Below are 18,462 nucleotides of genomic sequence, written 5' to 3' on the forward strand. Positions count from 1 at the left end.
GATACTTCGTTATTTCTAAGATAAGAAAATAGAAGTACAATATATCTACTGGTGTATGTGAATGATATTATCATCATAGGCAATAATGTATGGAGATCATAGAATTCCTTAAGCAATTGGTAGATTGATTCTCCAACAAAGATCTAGGAACCTTAACCTACTTTTTAGGAGTGGAAGCAACATGCATATCTTAATAACTCTTTTATCTCAAAGAAAGTACATTCAAGATCTATTATTAAAGATAAACATATAGAATGCATAGAGGTTGTCATTCCATTCTCTACTACTAAATCACTCAAATGATATGATGGTAACCCTACTACGGATCCTATACAATATCGATAAGTACTTAGCTCCTTATAGTACTTATCTCTCACACATCTAGACATCTCATTTGTAGTTAATAAATTATCACAATTCATACATTAGACATCCGCTATGTAATGATGTGCAGTAAAATGAGTCTTGCGATATCTCAAAGGAACACTCAATTATGGATATTTTATCTATAAATACTTATCACTTCATCTTCATGCCTTTGTCTATGTTAATTGGGTAGGGAACATTGATGATAAAACATCTACGTTATGGTATATTATCTTTCTTGGAGCAAATCTAATCAGTTCGAGTTCAAAGAAACAGAAGACAATCGCAAGGTCTACAATTGAAACTAAATACCAAGTCATTGCCACTATTGGTGCAGAATTGAATTGGGTCACGAATTTGCTAAAGAAACTTGACATCAACTCCACCCTCACTCCTACAATATATCGTGATAATGTCGGAGCCACCTACTTATGCACTAATTCAATGTTCCACTCATGCATGAAATATATTATCATCGAGTTCCACTTTATTTGATATCAAATTGTCAAACATCAAGTACATGTTTCTCACATACATATGGTTGATCAACTAGAAGACTCTCTCGTAAAGCATTAGCTCAATCTTACGGGGATACGATAGAAGATAAGATTTTCACAACTAACTGAGAAAATCTCATTTAACTAACTGATAAAGAAATCTCTTTTCACAACTAACAGGGGTATAATAGAAAAAATATTTTCCTCTAATCTGTATAAATAAAACTTAATCAGTCTCTCTCATCATGGGTTAATCTATTAGGTGCCAAGTGTTGCAACCATTCATCAAAAATTGTAGTCCAATGAATTACACCTTTAGAGCAAAATGGTTATAAAAAGCTATTCGTTTATGTCAGAGTTAGAAATTGGTTGAAAACAAAAAACAAAAAGCCAGAGCGGGATTGATTGTGCTCGTTTGTTTGTTTGTTTGCTTTTTCTTATGACATTTTTATTCTTCCTTCTTTACTTGACCTATTCTCGAATTAAACAACAAGGATGTAATTTGTTGTATGTTGTTCCTAGCAATTTATTGTGGAAAGGCCTTTTATTTTGTTAATACGTGTACCATTTCCATAAAAAAACATTGGTTGAAGACTATTTTATATTTTCAATTTGGGCATTGGTGATGTTTACTTTGGCAAAACATTCAAACTATAAGATTTAAAATAGCTTCTTAAACCAAAGAAATGCAAGAGATCCAATTATAACCTTTTACACAAGTTTAATGTACAATAACTATTAATCTGCTAATTTGATTTTCCTAACTACACGAGGAAATCTCTCTATTCTGTTGAAGAAAATCCTCCCTCCTAATCTGTATAAATAGGAGAGGGACATGTTAATGCATTTAAGCGAAAGCTTCTTCAACTTCTTCAATAATTCTTCTTATCTTCTATCCTTTCTATCATAAAAGAAAATTTTGTGCAAGTAGATGGTCGATTTATCAACCGAGTTTATTATAATGCCAACATCTTTCCCACGATCATTGGTATAATTTAGAATAGTTGACCGTAAACATGTATGTCTCATGATATGGGTCAATTGTTCAACTTGATACATCAGTTAAATACATATGCAAACTTTATTTCGTACATATATAGTATATATATGATCTCCTTTCGTCGTCCATCTTATGTCATTGGCAGCTTGTTTGATGATTCTGAAACAATGAAATGGATATTATAGCCCATTGATCAAACTGATCATGCTAAATATACATCGTGCTATATCTTTCATGTATAAGACAAACATGGATAGATGACTAGATGAGTGTAGTAAGAGAGAGGATTAATTACTCACTTGAGCACATGCTTCCATTGGGGCTGGATATCTTGCAGCAAGATGCAACATAGCAGAACTTAGACGTGTTAATTAAGGTTTTGACGTATTTGGAGTGTAGAAACAAGGAAACACATAACCCGTTTGCCTTTTTCATCGCTAAGCAGCAGCCCTTTGATGGTCTACACCGAGGTCCTTCTTTGACCACGTATTTGGAGCACTCCAAAGCAATACCTACAAAGTGCTTACAGCATGTAGAAGCTTGGGTTGGCATGCCAAGGAGCAGTAGAGCGCCGAAGATCAATAGCAAGAAGCTCAACACCATGCGTCGAGAACTCAGAACAGCCATCTTTTTCTTACCTTGGCACTCAATTTAGAGCGCATATCCTCTATATGAGATTTATAAACAATAAGACTGGCAGGCATCGAATTATGTTCGCCTACTATGTTCATGAGTTTTGTGTGATTGGTTCGCATGTTCCACAAGAGATGTGTGACGACTCTTCTTTCGTCACTTGTTGTCTATTCTTTCAAAGGAGAGGTTTAAAGACGAGCCAAAAAAGATGGCAAGAATCACCGTAAGGTAGAACAAGAATCAGTTATTGTATAGTTTCATGATATCATGAAGAATTAAGAGAGAGAGAGAGAGAGAGAGAGAGAGAGAGGGGTGGCACCGACTATGATATTTTTCCTTGTGTCCCATAATCAACTATTCTGTTATTAAGGCTATTCCCAACCATCTTCTCTTGAACTCTTCTATATCAGAAAAACTCTTAAACAGAATCAAATCCACATCTAAGGACCGTCTTGAACTCTAGATACTATTTAAATTACTAATAACAGTAACAAATATTACATCAGTATTGTCAAGAATGTTTATTTTGGAGGCACGGATTAGTGTGTTTTTTTTTGCTTCCGTCAAATCCTCAGTTTCCAATTTCAATTAGGAATGTCTCACGTGCCAAACGATTCATTTAAAGTTACTTCAATGAAGTTAATGTTTTTGGACAATTGTTGTTGATCAAGCAACCTTACTCCACTCCTGAGACAACTAGGAATAGGCATAGTATATCAGCAAATTCATATCCATCCTTGATCGAGAACTTGAACACAAGTCAAAAAGGGCATTCATTCATACGAGAGCTTCTTCATTTTTGGAATTTGATTAGGCCCTTGGTTTAGATTGCACCTTTTCTCTTAAGTTCCATCATACGTTGTGCATATTCCATTCATTTGTTGATTTTGCATAGAGTTAGTCGGGTGGTGAATGTTGACATCAGATCCTTCCCAACTATTGTTTTTAAATTTAACAGTGATGGAGTACGACACTGGTGGTGCGCACTCCTTTACCCGTATAAATTTTACTAACAATATCAACTTGGTATCTTGAGGCCAATACTTGGGCCCAGAAGAGAGGTCAAAATAGTTGGTTCCCAACATATTCCACAAGTATAAATAATGATGCACACTCTCTCACCTCCAGAGGCATTAGTTCTAAACTTGAAATCACCCATGAAGGTGATTCTGCTTGATTTGACTATTTTATACTTCTCCTTTTGAGCAATAAACAGTGTTTACTTGAAATAAAAACAGTAATTGAGTAACCCATATATATATATAACTTCAACAATGCATTAAACAAACATATTGACCTATAGCACAATCATAACGAATGGACAACTTCGGAGATGAGTCATCATCGTTCATTACAACACCGGGTTATTGCTATGGATGCTTTTCTATATCTTAAACCTCCTATAGCAATTAGAATGGTCAGAAAAAGGTTGTTGCTGCACCATGCAGCACCGGGTCACTAATATAAAGCCACTGTACACTCATAGTTTGGATTACACTAATGCTTTACAAGAATAGCCCTTTCTTTCTTGTGTTTGCTTCGTGTTCTCTACCTTCTAATCTTCTTATTTTGAACAACTTCGCTGGCATCATGTTCATATAAAACTTTCACAGGAGGATGAAATGTTAGTTACTAATCAAGTTTCAGGTTATCACAGAGATGACCAAGTTCAGGCCTGGCCTCCATCCAAGCCGAAAAGCTTGTTTCAGTTGGAGAAGAGCAATAAAGATAAGACCTGAAGGTGACAAGGAAGAAGTATCGCCTGCAAACGTGCAAAAATTTAGTCACGCAGAGGAATGCCCAAGAATATTGAAGTCATGCGCATGCCAAATTATGGCATCCATAGTTTGTACCATTTAGGCACTAACTTAAACAGGTTTAGTGCATCAAATACCTCAATTATCCATGCACCTAATGCAATCTTAATATTTCAAAGTTTGGATTATTTAATCTTTAACAGCAAAAGTGAAAAGATTCTAGATTCCAGCCAGTGGTTACAGGGAACAAACCTTCAGATGGTATATTAGTTGCTTTAGATTCTGGTTTCAAACAGATACGAGATTATGCAATCTTAATATTTCAAAGTTTGGATTATTTAATGTTTAATTGCAAAGTGAAAAGATTCTAGATTCCAGTGGTTACAGGGAACAAACCTTCAGATGGTATATTAGTTGCTTTAGAGTCTGGTTTAAAACAGATACGAGATTCCTATCATCAGCTATACTGTCATTATTATGATATATGCTAAAATTTGAGTTCTTGAGGTTTGCATACAGTGGGCTCATGGCATACGAAGATACATAAAATGCCCCAAACGAAAGAAACAAAAACAAGAAAGCATATACTATATAGGACAGGTATTTTTCATTATACTTGAAGCTTTCTTATGTATTCCTATATCGTACTTACTAGAAAGCACACCTTCCCATCCCATCCATTTTTTTTATTGCCCAAATTTACTGCTGCCTAACCCTATTTCCCATCTAAATTCTTTCTGTTTATTAAATAGTGAAGATCCTTTATTGCTGAGACAATTAGAAAGCAAATTAAACACAATCCACCTATTCTAGCTTCACTTTTAACTAGTCAACACTGTCGATGGAATAGTGTGTTACTTTTGAGCCTTATTTTAGACACTATACACAAAGTTATATTACTCAAAATATAACCTAATCCATGGCTACAAAAGCAGTGGTAATAGTACTGTTACAATGGTAACTAAAATATTAGGATGCTAGGGTAGCATGGAAAGTTGCTTGTTCCTAGACAATAATGTGCCACTGCCAACACAGCATGTTCCACCTGACAGAATCAACAAGGAATCTGCATAGGTTGAATGTAAATAATATTTAAAATTAATTTACTTAAAAATTAAATTAATATACATTTTTTAATTAGCTTCTTGAAGTTGTAAATTGATTTTTTATTATTTTGTGCTCATTATATTTTTCTTGAGTTTTTCTAGAGATTTTTTATTCGTTAATTTTAAGAAACTTATTCACAAATCCATATTGCACATTATGGCCAATCCACATTATGGTCAATCCCAGATTTGATCTTTGAGAGCTTGTTCTCAATGAGATTTAGGAACTTTAAGAAACAAGTGGCTGAAAAGCTATCATCCAAAGGCATATAACAAATCTAGATACTTAAGGATAATCGATATGAATTTCAACCAACCATTAAGCTAAGCCACAATCCTAATGGCTTGCAAATCTACAAGTAGAGGACCACATAATTCAGCTGAAGTTACAGGTTACAGTCCTATGGCTGTTTATTACATACACTTGTAGAAAGTGCTATGTATATCTGTATTTGAACTTAAGAATATACAACTGCTGATAGATGACTTAGTTTTCTGTAATGTAGATATTCTCTTCTTTCAGAGATTGGATAAACTTTGAAATGAAAGAAAGCACTTTGATGTAAGACAGATTTAATAAGGTCCTGGTAAGTCTAATTTGAACTCAGGTTATTACAGTTTTCTTTTTTATTGAGCATTATCAAGGTTATTTCTAATGGTATTCTCAGATAAGTGTTTCAAATGTTTTAAACATCATCATCTTGTTAAATAAATAGTTTGTTATAATGCCTACAGACAGGGAAACACTTTGTTAGTAGATACAATTTCATACAAGTTTAAATTAGAGACATCACATAGAATGCTGGGTCCTAACTCTACCATAACTAGTGCCATACCAAGTCAATAAAAAGCTGGTGTAACCGTCCACGTCCCCTCTCTGGAGACATTTTCTCCTCTACAATAGAAAAGAGTCTTTTTCTTTCTTTCTTTTTTCATTTAACAAATACGAATTTCCTAATGTTTGTCCTTCAAGTAGAAGACCATAACAATTTCAATTAGAACTGTTGACTGTTCAGATAGCAATCTGTCATAACTAATCTGTGCACCATCCATTTCACTTGTTCTATGGTTTCATGAAATATATACTTGATTTCATCTTGATTGATATATGCAACTCTAATCAACAATGCAAAAATATTGACACCAGAAAATGAATAAAGATCAAAATATATACTAACCTTAAAGCTTTAATGCCCATATCCATGAGGTATGACCTACTCTCATCATCATCACTAGGACACTTGTCAAATTCTTTCTTATAGTGCAAAATGTCATCTCGTAAATGCCCAGCACCAGCACACCTTTCAAAAAGCCAGACAAGAATGAGCCAAGCAAAAACACCACCATGAATACAATGAAAGATGCGTGATAGAACACAATACAAGAAACAAAGAAAAAATTGAATGGACTCAAAACTGAAAATCATGAACTAATAACTAGCCAATAGGACAAGATTACTAGCAGATTTCAGGATTAGAGAAGATATAGTACTAGGCTATTGAAGCAAACGTATATGTATAATAATTAAATATATAAATAGACGTGAAGAAAAAAGATGCAGACCTTCAGTTAGCAAATATAAACAATGATGCATAATGTGTAGGCTATGTTTCAATTATGAATAACCAACTGACTGCATGTTCTCTTGATGTACTCTTGTTTAACTCCCAGATAGTTCAGCTGAAACTGCAACAGCATTCTTTCACTATGGAAAAACTTTGTTGCAACATGAAAGTATATAAAGGATAAAACATGCAGATAAGTTAAACATGTCATGTTCACTAAGCAGTATAATATATTTAAAATAATAATTATTTGCACAATCTGTAATTTACTAAATCTTGAGCTTGACAAGAACTTGCTGTCAAATAATATTGAATATCAAACATCAGGAAATGACCTGAAGTAAAGCAATGCGAAGACCCGAGTATGCCATGATAGCACGCATGGTGACATGCCTAAAGCAAATTTAAATTAGGCTGGAAGTCTAGTGCAGAGCACATGTTACAAGCATGGAACACCACATAAGACTAAAGAACTTGAAGAGTTCTCGAGATGTTTTAACCTTGATTCTTTGTTGCAAAATAGGAAAATAACAAAAATTTGCAAATTTGGACAACAGTAAACAAGTTGAACTTTGGAGAACAGTAAACTTAAGTAATTATTTGTTCATGACATGCATATGTGAAACTAAAAATACATGGAAACAGATTCTGTCAGTCGATAACAGCATACCTTTCAATTATCATGTCAACCTCATCTTTGCTCTTTGGACCATAAACCAGCACTCTAGTGAGGCTTAGAATGTCACGGTAGTCACCCTGTTTTAAAGCATCTTCTCCAGATGACTGAAAAGGCAAGGTTTGAAAGGGTGAAGTTGACACAAAGTGTGTCTCGACTGTCTGCTCCGATGCGAATTTCATGTCAGCACTGAGGCCAAGGCATGTAATAGCCATTGCATACGCAACCCCACCAAAGCCAGTGTGTGAAATGAAAAGGGAATACCTAGCAAATCTGCAGAGATGAACTCCCATTAGTCTGCACTGAATCAAAAGCAGTAAAGCAACTATACCTATTCACTTAATACACACTCATCCTTGCAATATTGTATTGCATCAACGTCCACAGCTAATGCTTCCCTTTCTCTTGTAAGAGGTATCCTTTTATATTCAATTCTATAGCCATCAGCTTTCAATGCTGCAAATACTTCGGCAGGAGTCTTCACATTATCTAATGAAATCTCTTCCCAGTAGCCAATCACACTTATCTGATTTGAAACTGGATTATACTCTTCACGATGCAGAAGCATTTGGCCACCAGATTGAGTTACCTCAGCAAATATATCCTCCTTCAACCTTGCTTCCATATGTTCAACCTGGACAAATAGCAAAATGGAGTTTGAAAACATTGATGTCAGTTGAAGTATAAGGAGTTTTAACATTGAACTTACCAGTGGACCAGAAATCCCAACATGTTTGAGTGTATCAACAGGCCTATCTAATTCTCTAAGAACAAAGGGTGAACCATTAATGTAAACAACAGCTTCCTCTCTCAGATCTGTAATGATAACTTTTTGACCATGATTCATGCTAGCTGGATCACCAGCACCTAGATAGGATAAAACTTCTCTTGCACCATCAATTGTTGGAGTTGCCATACTATACACTGGATAAGCATCCACCTAAACACCACGGTTATGCAGGAATAGAAAAGTCAATATCCAATTCAAAATACCATATTGCAACAAATTGTGTTTGATAATGTACATGCTAGCTCTCTGAGTACTCAGACGTCCATGAGGAAATACAAGTTAAAAAATGACTGATCAAAATACAATTAAATATTCATAGAATGAAATTTTCGAGAAACACTATCAGAATCATGATAGCCAATGACAGTCTGGATTTCTATACCTAGAGTTGCATTTTTCAGGCTAGTTACCGTTCGTGCATAGATTTAAACATCTGCTGAATTGTCACAGACAAATCTATACACAAGGTGTTCGATGTAATGTTTGTGTATATTCGTGTCTTTCGACCTTATTCATTATTTGCACAGCATGTAGAGGGCTTATAGTAGACTTGGTAATCTCATTTTGGATGGATTTTATGGCTATTTTAGTCTTGAAAACACAAGTTGTGTATAATCATCATGGAAAGGCAAAACTGTCCAAAATCAGGTCATCCAAACAGCCATTTTGGGGATTTTCTAGCTCCGTAGACTGGTGCGGAGTGTCAATTAGTATAGCAACCTGGAGCTACCCGAGTGCCACATGGCTGGATAGGCCTTTGGGATATTGTTTAGAGCTGGTTCACTACCTTATTCCACAATAGTGTCATATGGGCACTTGTGAGGACTTTTGGTTGCAACAGACCATCTTGGACCCTTTGTCGTATGATTGTTTAAAGCTTGCAAAGTCTACGTTTGAAATTTGCATTGTCGATCAAGTGTTTGCCGAAATGTCTGCTTGTGTGGGATCCCGATTTAAACACTTCATCTAATCCATCTTCTCTTTTGTAGGTCCTTAAGGGACTATAAGAGGTTTCGGGGAGAATGACCCTTTGCGAACAGACACGCAAGGGTGCTGCATGACTTAGACAAACCCAGCTAAGTCCGTGACATATGGTATCAGAACGAGATAAACACACTTTGAAACACGTAGCATGCAAATATGAGGGAACTAACAAGGCTGTGTTGAGGGCAGTTAGCACGTGTGACTGTTTGAGGGAAACAGGTGTAGAGATGTAGGGAAAAAAGTCGCTTAGATTAACACGGGAGTGTCTAATTTGCTACAATCTGCTCATATGAACCTTGCTGATGTTATGGTATATTTTTCAGCCCACAATATTGCTTCATAGTTTTCAACTCAGCATACTCAATTATGACAGCTCATGAGCATATTCCCTACACAAAGTTACAGCTATTTCAAAGTGCTTTTCTTCATGACTATATGAAAAGAGTTCTCGGTATGGGTCAAAAGAAGGTTATATGAAAGGAGAAAATTCCAAGCCTACTGTCCAGAGCAAGGTATTAAAAGTGCAAGACAAGGGTGAAGGATCTGCTAGCAGCAAACAAACACCTAATTCTTCTACCCCAAGTGGCTGAAAATGTTTCAAATGTCATGGTTTTGGGTATATTGCTTCAGATTGTCCAAATAGAAGAATTGTTACATTGGTTGAAGATCATAGTGATGGAAGAGAAGATGAATCCGACGACGAACCAAAATACGATGATGATGAGGAAGAGGTTACTTATGTTGATCATGGTTTGTCTATTGTATTGCAACGTAGCTTACAAGTGTCCTATGTGGCCAAGGATGAAAGTTGGGTGAGAAAGAACGTGTTTCACACTAAATGCACTTCTCATGGCAAGGTGTTCTTGGTGATTGTCGATAGTGGCAGCTTTGAGAATGTGGTATCTTTGGAGATAGTGCAGAAGCTAAAGTTGGACACAATCCCTCATCCACATCCTTACCAATTATGTTGGCTCCAAAAAAGAAATGACATCAAGATAACTAAAAGATGTTTAGTTTCGTTTTGTATTGGTAAGTATTATAAAGATGAAGTATGGTGTGACGTTGCTCCTATGGATGCTTGTCATTTGTTATTGGGAAGACCTTGGCATTATGCTAGAAGGGTGTTGTCTGATGGCTACAAACATACTTATTCTTTTAAGGTGAATGAAAAGAAGATTATTTTAGCTCCATTACAACATTCTAAAATCAGTGCACCAAAGAAGGAAATTAGCGCTTTTATATCCTATGGTAAATGCAAGGGTGAATTAGACAGCGGTGGTCATGTTTTGGCTCTAGTAGTAGTAGAGGAGGATGAACAACACAAGGAGACACCAGTAATCATGAAACCGATCCCCGAGGAGTTTCAAGATGTTGTACCTTAAGAGATTCCACATGGTCTTCCACCTTTGAGAGACATCCAGCATCATGTTGATCTTATTCCGGGGGTTGTTCTACCTAATAAGGCAGCATACAGAATGAGTCCCAAGGAGCATAAAGAACTTCAAAGGCAAGCGGATGAATTGGTAAAAATAGGGTTAATTCGGGAGAGTATGAGTCCTTGTGCGGTTCCAGCTTTGTTGGTGCCTAAGAAGGATGGTTCTTGGAGAATGTGTGTGGACAGCCGCACTATCAACAAAATCATAATGGACTATCGTTTTCCTATTCCAAGGTTAGATGATTTACTTGATCAATTGTCTGGTGCTTCTATTTTCTCTAAAATTGATTTGAGAAGTGGCTATCACCAAATAAGAATGAGGCTTGGAGATGAGTGGAAAATAGCCTTTAAAACTATACAAGGCTTATATGAATGATTGGTTATGTCATTTGGATTATCTAATGCTCCTAGCACTTTTATGAGATTTATGAATCACATACTTAAACCATGCATTGGAACTTTTGTTGTGGTTTACTTTGATGACATATTGATATACATCAAGAGTGAAGAGGAGTATATGAATCATCTTAAAGAGATTTTTCTTATTTTAAGGCTGCAGAAGCTTTATGCTAATTTAAAGAAGTGTGATTTCTTTACTCCTAGTCTTGTGTTTTTGGGGTATGTTGTTTCAAAAGATGGAATAATGATGGATCAAAGTAAAGTAGAGGCTATTCTTAATTGGTCAGCACCTGCTTCATTTCTTGAGGTAAGGAGTTTCCATGGCTTAACTTTCTTTTATAGAAGATTCATCAAGGGGTTCAGCTCTATTGTCGCTCCAATAACCGAATGCTTGAAATGTGATAAATTCAAATGAACTAGTGAGGCTAATGATGCTTTTGAACTATTAAAAAAAAATGTGACCGAAGCTCCTATCTTAATATTACATAATTTTGACAAGGTGTTTGAAGTTTAATGTGATGCATCTAATGTGGGAATTGATGTTGTTTTAAGTCAAGACGGAAAGCCTATTGCCTTTTTTAATAAGAAGCTGAATGATACGAGAAGGAAATATTTTACCTATGACAAGGAGTTTTATGCCATTTATCGAGCTTTATCTCATTGGAGTCAGTATCTTCTTGTAAAGTCATTTATCCTATATTCTAATCATGAAGCTTTAAAATTCATTAATCAGCAGCACAAGCTAAACAAAAGGCATGCAACTTGGGTGGAGTTCTTACAATCTTATAACTTTACAATCAAGCTCAAATCAGGTATTCAAAATGTAGTTGCTGACGCTCTAAGTAGAAAGCATTCTTTATTATCAGCAATGGAAGTCAAAGTGGTTGGATTTGAAACGTTCAAAGATCTATATGAGAATGATGTAGATTTCGGCTCAATATGACAGAATTGCAAATCAGGTTCCTTTCAATAATTTTCTATCTGTAATGGTTTTCTTTTTCAAGATAATGCCTTGTGTGTACCATCTTGTTCTTTGAGACAAGTAATTCTAGCTGAAGCTCATGGTGGTGTTTTGGGAGGACATTTCTGTAGGGACAAGACTCTAGCTCTTTGTTCAATCAAATTTCTATTAGCCTAAGATATTTAGAGATGTGGAGAGGCATGTGAAGCAATACCGAGTGTGTCATTTGGCAAAAACAAGAAGTCAAAATTCTAGTTTGTACACTCCATTGCCAGTGCTAAATGCTACATGGGAGGATGTGAGTCTTGATTTCATTTTGGGACTGCCAAGAACTCTAAGGAATAAGGATTCTATCATAGTTGTTGTTAATAGATTTTCAAAAATGTCTCACTTTGTTCCCTACAATAAATCGAATGATGCATCTCATATTGCTGATTTATATTTTAAGGAGATTATTAAATTGCATGGTATTCCAATAACTATGATGTCTGATCGAGATTTAAAATTTATTAACCATTTTTGGAGAACTCTTTGGAGGAAGTTGGATACTTCTTTGAATTTTTGCAGCTCTCATCATCCACAAACCGATGGGCAAACTGAGGTAACGAACAGAAGCTTGGGAAACTTACTTAAAAACTATGTTGGCAAGAACATTAACCAATGGGATCTCATTCTTCCACAAATTGAGTTTACCTACAATCGTTCCATGCATCATAGCATTGGTAAGAGTCATTTTAAGATTGTTTATGGTGCTAATCTTACTGGTCCTTTGGACTTAATCCCTCATTCTACAACTAAGCAATTTAGTAGAGATGCTGATGAAAGAGCTAAGCAGATAAAGAAGCTGCATGAGGGTGTTAAAGCAACCATTAAGAAGCAAAATGGGAGGTACATGCAAGCTGCCAACAAGCACAGAAAACACGTGGAGTTTAATACAGATGATTTGGTCTGGATTCACCTTTGGAAAGAGAGGTTTTCACTAAGCAAATTTAAAAAATTGAAACCAAAGGCTAATGGTCCATTCAAGGTGCTTAAGAAAATTGACAAAAATGCTTATGAGATCGAGCTACCTGAAGATTATGAAGTGTCCCCAACATTTAATGTGGCTAATTTAAGTCCTTTTCATAATCATGTTGATGAAACAAACAAGGACTTGAGGACAAATCTTTTTCAACCCGAGGAGATTGACACGGGAATGTCTAATTTGCTATAATCTGCTCATATGGACCTTGCTTATGCTATGGCATATTTTTTAGCCCATAATGTTGCCTCATAGTTTTCAACTCAGCACACTCAATTATCACAACTCATGAGCATATTATAACAAATTTACAGTCGTTTCAAGGTACTTTTCTTCATGACTAAGGAATGCATTAAAGAAGTTGGTTACTAGTTGTAAAACACTTAATTTCGAAATTCCCAATGCATGAAGGGTTGTTTCATGCACTAGTACTTATTTTGGTGTTTAGGGGTTAGAAAGAACTTTAGAAAACTGATGATATTGGCAGAAGCTCTCTTGGGATGCTCTCTTCAACTCTGTATCTCTTAGATGCGTCCTTGAGTAGTGAGTGTTTTGCTTTCAGTTCTGTATCCTTGTTTATTATCCTTAGGGTAGTGATCTTTATGTATCCCTTTGTGATTTTAAACTTGGTAGTGAGCTATTTTTTCGTTTTTATCAAAGTTTTATTCGTGAGTTCGCTCCTTTTCTGTCTGGAAAACTCATTCTAACAAATACGATTGTACTGTTGACTTTTCTTCGTGAGTTCATTCGTTTTCTTTCCAAAAAAACGAATGAACTCACGAAGAAAAGTACAATTGTGCTACCGAATTTTCTTTTAAAATTCATTCTACATCACCCCCGGTATCAGGAGCGGACATCCGAGATTGGCATTCAAAGGAATGGCTAATGCTTCCGCGAGAGGCACCACGAGGACAAGCGAGTTGAAAAGAACACATTACACATAAAAGTTCGGATGGCTGAGTTCGAGCTATGGCTCGACGTTGGCAATAAAACTTCACGATGCTCAAGGCAAGTAGGGGCACTTGGCAAAGGATGAGACCGTGCAAGGAGAGATGGGTTGCTCGTGACTGAAAGAGTTATGCAAAGCTCATAGAGGTGAAAAGAATTGCTAACTCAAAGAATTTAGTACTTATGCAAAAGCTTATATATGAACGATAGACTGTCCATAGCTATCCCAAGGTAATCAAAACTTAAAATTATGGAGTATGAAACTTTTTCTTCGACATGGAAAGGATACATCTGTAAGAGGTTGAAGTGTGTAGTAGGTTCAATATGTTGCTGGGCCTTGAGAGGCACAATGGGGGCTATATTGATGAGGAATCACAATTTAGCTAGTGTAGTAGCAGTGGCGGAACAGTGCATAATTTGTTTCAACAAGGCGAAGTAATCCAAGGGGATGGTGGTCTCCGAAACTTCTACGGGGAAGGATGCAAAGAGAAAAGTTGTTCCAACGAGACAGATATTCAAGAGGAATAAGTCATAATTATCTAGAGATAGAATCATGTGCAATGGACCGCACATGTGAAGGGCATACCTCAAGATGATGGCTCCATAAAGCTTAATGGACCTAGTGAACGGTGAGGAGTCAACATATAATGTCGCACGAGATAATGTGTTGGTAGACGCATTGTGAGATTAAGTGGAGCAGCAACCCAAGGCAACACCAAATTAAGGCACAATTAGAGTCGATGTGGAGATCGAACTTAACGGAGGGCTAACCCATGGAATGGTGGGCGCGAGGACCACTATCAACTAAATATAAACCGAGGGATGAAACAACTTATGTGGAACTTGGTGAAGTGCCCAAGCTACATGAAGGGCGTCGACATAGAAAGCGAAACATAAAGCGAAGGCACGAAGCTTTCCTTGGATAAAGGCCAAGGACATGAACTCTTATAGAGACAAAAGTAAGATCATGTCATTCTATAGGTCCCTCGTTCTGATAGAGTGAACTTATCTTGAATGATACCAAAGTCGAAAGGAGCTTTGAGCCACATGCACCTTACCTCGACGAAGCAATTGATGAAGGGACTAAAGCGACTCAACATGCGAAGGCAAAATTATGGTGAAAAGGCATTGGCACGGGACAAGAGGACACAGAGGTGGGTACTCCTGAAGAATATGCCGTAGTGTTGCCATTCGTGTTACCACAAAGGAAGCTATATATAGCAGAGATTGTGCTGGGGACAAGGGCCCAAGATCTAAACAATGACACCTAAATTTCAACAAAGTTGGACTTCGAGAGTTGCTAGGTGATGGACTGTCCTAGAGCTGCGCTTCGTCCGTGTGTGACCCGAGAATGGGTGGATAAAGGTCAATACCAAAGGAGTGAACATAATCGAAGGTAGCGGAGACCCTGCAAGAAGTCCCGCATGGGACTTGACCATATAAAGGTATGATCAAGAGCTACTGCGAGCTCCACTTCGGTGAGCAACACGTCAGCAAAAACGGCTATGGATTCAAGGGGTGAATGTCATGGTACCACAGAAGTAGGTCTTCCGTAGGTGCACCGAATTTTCCATCAGATAAAAGCCTTGGTCATCAACATATAAGAGCTATATATCACTGAAGGAGATTCCAAGTCCAAGGAGCTATATATCAAGAGCTATATAAGACTTGATCATACAAAGGTATGAACGGAGTGATTGGAGAGTTGGATTGCTTTGGAGCTCATATTCGCTCGAGGGAGCTCAACAAGTCGAAGGACAAGGCTAAGCAAGCGAATGTTACTACCAAGGATACAAAGGAGAACAAAATCGACGTGGACCCTGCAACATAATAACGGAGGCCATGCATGAGAGTTACGATTTGTCTTTTCATCGACTAAGGGGAACTACTTGGAGAACACAAAAATGTTAAAGCAAGTGGTCGAAAGGGATGAGGAAGCAACAATGAGTCCAGAGAGACTTAGCTACCCAAAACATGCATCGATTAGGATAGAGGTAGACTTAGAGGAGTGCACAGTATCGTAGAGGCGAATCTACCGATTGCAAAGAAAGGGAGTAGACGTAAGGTGACGAATAATAGGGTCGTGAGCATGGCAACGCCATGATACTGGAGAGGCAAGACTTCCGTAGAGTCATCGATCCCTTGCTCTCATGGAGGGAGAGCATATGATCGTAGAAGGGGCCGAGGAGGTAGAGAATACAAAGGTAAACTCCAAGTACCAAGACAATACAAAAATGTAGAAGATAGGGAACTTCGTAAGACTAGTGTCGATAGGCTTCTTGCCAAGATAGACAAAAATAAGGGACTTCGGGTTGATACAAGGGTGCTCGACCAAGAAACAAAGTAGGAAATACATGGTATTGTACCATTTCTTCTTAAAGGAGTAAGCGACACAAATTATGAAGAAGCTGATACAATCCTAGAACCAATCAAAACTAATAGAGACTTGCATTAGTCGAGGCAAAATTTTGCTCTTTTCAGGCACTTCTTGCATTCTTGAAGTTTGATGGCAATGAGAGGGCAAATTACAGTAGCTAACTCAACGCAAGAAGTGCATATACTTCGGGTGCTTTAGAAGTGTGAGGAAAAAGCAAGTGAAGGCTAGTAACAAGCTTGATGCATAACGTACAACCCTCGAGGAGACAAGTAAAGTCAAGTAACATTTGCCTTCTCAACTTATAAGAGAATGGACGAAACTGAGTATCTCAATTCTCTTATTTATCTGGCAATGGAACTCTGCACATTTTCAAATACCATTCAAAGAGACTTAGCGATAGACAATAGTTGTCAAATCATCACCAATGGTGATCGATTCTACCAAGAGTAGATTGTTCGTTTCATTTACCAACAGAATGTCAATTGAAAGTAAAAGTAATGCGAACCTATTTAAAGGCGACAACTAAGTAGAAGAGGAATCGATGGACAAATTTTGACCAAGGAAATGCCTCGAAACTTTAAAGTCTATGAGGCAATAGTCATTAAAGTTCCAATAAGCATCCATGCAGTTTAGTCGGTATAGATGTTGGAGGGACTGGTGTAGGATAGGGAAGATCTTTTCCTTCATCTAGGGGATCCATAGGAAACCATGAAGATCAACACAACTTAATCGACCCTACACCAGAGTCAAGAGTCATTGACAAGTTAAAACAATGATACGGGAGTGCCTAATTTGCTACAATTAGCTCGTGTAGATCTTACTGAACCTATAGTATTCTCTACAGCCCACAATGTTTTCTCATAGCCTTTAACCCAGCCCACTCAAATATGACAGCTCATGAGCATATTCCTTAGACGAAGTTAAAGCTATTTCAAAGTGTTTTTCTTCATGACCAAAGAATATATTAAAAGGGTTAGTTACCAATTGTAAAACACTTAATTTCGTAATTCCCTATGCATGAAGGGTTGTTTCATGCACTAGTATTTATTTTGGTGTTTTAGGGTTAGAAAGGAGTTTAGAAACTAATGATATTGGCAAAAACTCTCTTGGAGTTCTCTCTTAAACTCTGTATCTTTTGGATGCTTCCTTAAGTGATGAGCCTTTTATTTTCAGTTATGTATCCTTGTTTATTTTCCTTGGGGTGGTGAACTTTCTGTATCCCTTTGTGATTTTAAGCTCGGTGGTGAGCTATTTTTCAATTTTATTAAAGTATTATCGTGAGTTCATTCTTTTTCAATTCGAAGAACTTATTCCAGCAATTACAACTGTACTATCGGCTTTCTTTCAAAATCCATTCCGTAATACCCCAGTATCAGTTTGGTATCAAACCTAAACATTAGAGATCATGGCAAGGCAGAATGGAAAAGATGTAATTGGTGAAGGTAGCGGTCGTGAAGTTGATGTTGAGTCCTTAAGGCTACAGCTACGAAGATTGCTACATAGTCTACAAGAAAAAAATGAAATCATTGAAGAATTTCGAAGTAGAAACAACTAGCATGACGATGATGCCCAAAAGTATGTTTCTGATGATGATACACCTCCTCACTCAAGGGAGTTGGAAAGATTTCGGGCAAGGCATGGAGTCCATGACGAGTGGCAAAACAAATACAACCCAAGATTGGATATTCCGGAGTTTGAAGGTAAAATCAATGTTGATGACTTTATTGATTGGCTTAATACAATGGAAAGAATATTTGATTATCATGAACCACTAGAACAACAGGTAAAGCTTGTGGCACTTAAACTCAAACGGAATGCATCTTTTTGGTGGGAAAATCTAAAGCAAAGAGACCATGAGGGGAAGAGTAAGTTCGTGACATGGGAGAAAATGAAAAGGGAGTTGAAGAGAAAATACTTACCTAACAACTATAGGTAAGAGATCTTTCT

The 18,462-nt window shown here is 37.0% G+C and overlaps 1 protein-coding gene across 2 annotated transcripts in view; it reads right to left on the bottom strand.

Annotated features, from left to right (window-relative positions):
- Positions 1-3,737: 3,737 nt before the first annotated feature.
- LOC135595390 (uncharacterized) overlaps positions 3,738-18,462 on the bottom strand; it is a 34,761-nt gene continuing 20,036 nt past the window's right edge. Inside the window, exons 15-19 of one of the 2 annotated variants that reach the window (XM_065086235.1) lie at positions 8,310-8,540; positions 7,951-8,234; positions 7,595-7,873; positions 6,538-6,660; positions 3,738-4,258 (exon numbers count right to left, since the gene is read on the bottom strand). In XM_065086235.1, coding sequence (XP_064942307.1) covers positions 4,129-4,258; positions 6,538-6,660; positions 7,595-7,873; positions 7,951-8,234; positions 8,310-8,540 — 1,047 coding nt within the window. In that variant the 3' untranslated portion in view covers positions 3,738-4,128. The remainder of the gene's footprint in view (positions 4,259-6,537; positions 6,661-7,594; positions 7,874-7,950; positions 8,235-8,309; positions 8,541-18,462) is intronic. The other variant, XM_065086242.1, reaches the window with a different exon arrangement.

This window comes from Musa acuminata, chromosome BXJ1-2 (genome assembly GCF_036884655.1).
Source record: "Musa acuminata AAA Group cultivar baxijiao chromosome BXJ1-2, Cavendish_Baxijiao_AAA, whole genome shotgun sequence".
Classification (NCBI taxonomy): Eukaryota; Viridiplantae; Streptophyta; class Magnoliopsida; order Zingiberales; family Musaceae; genus Musa; species Musa acuminata.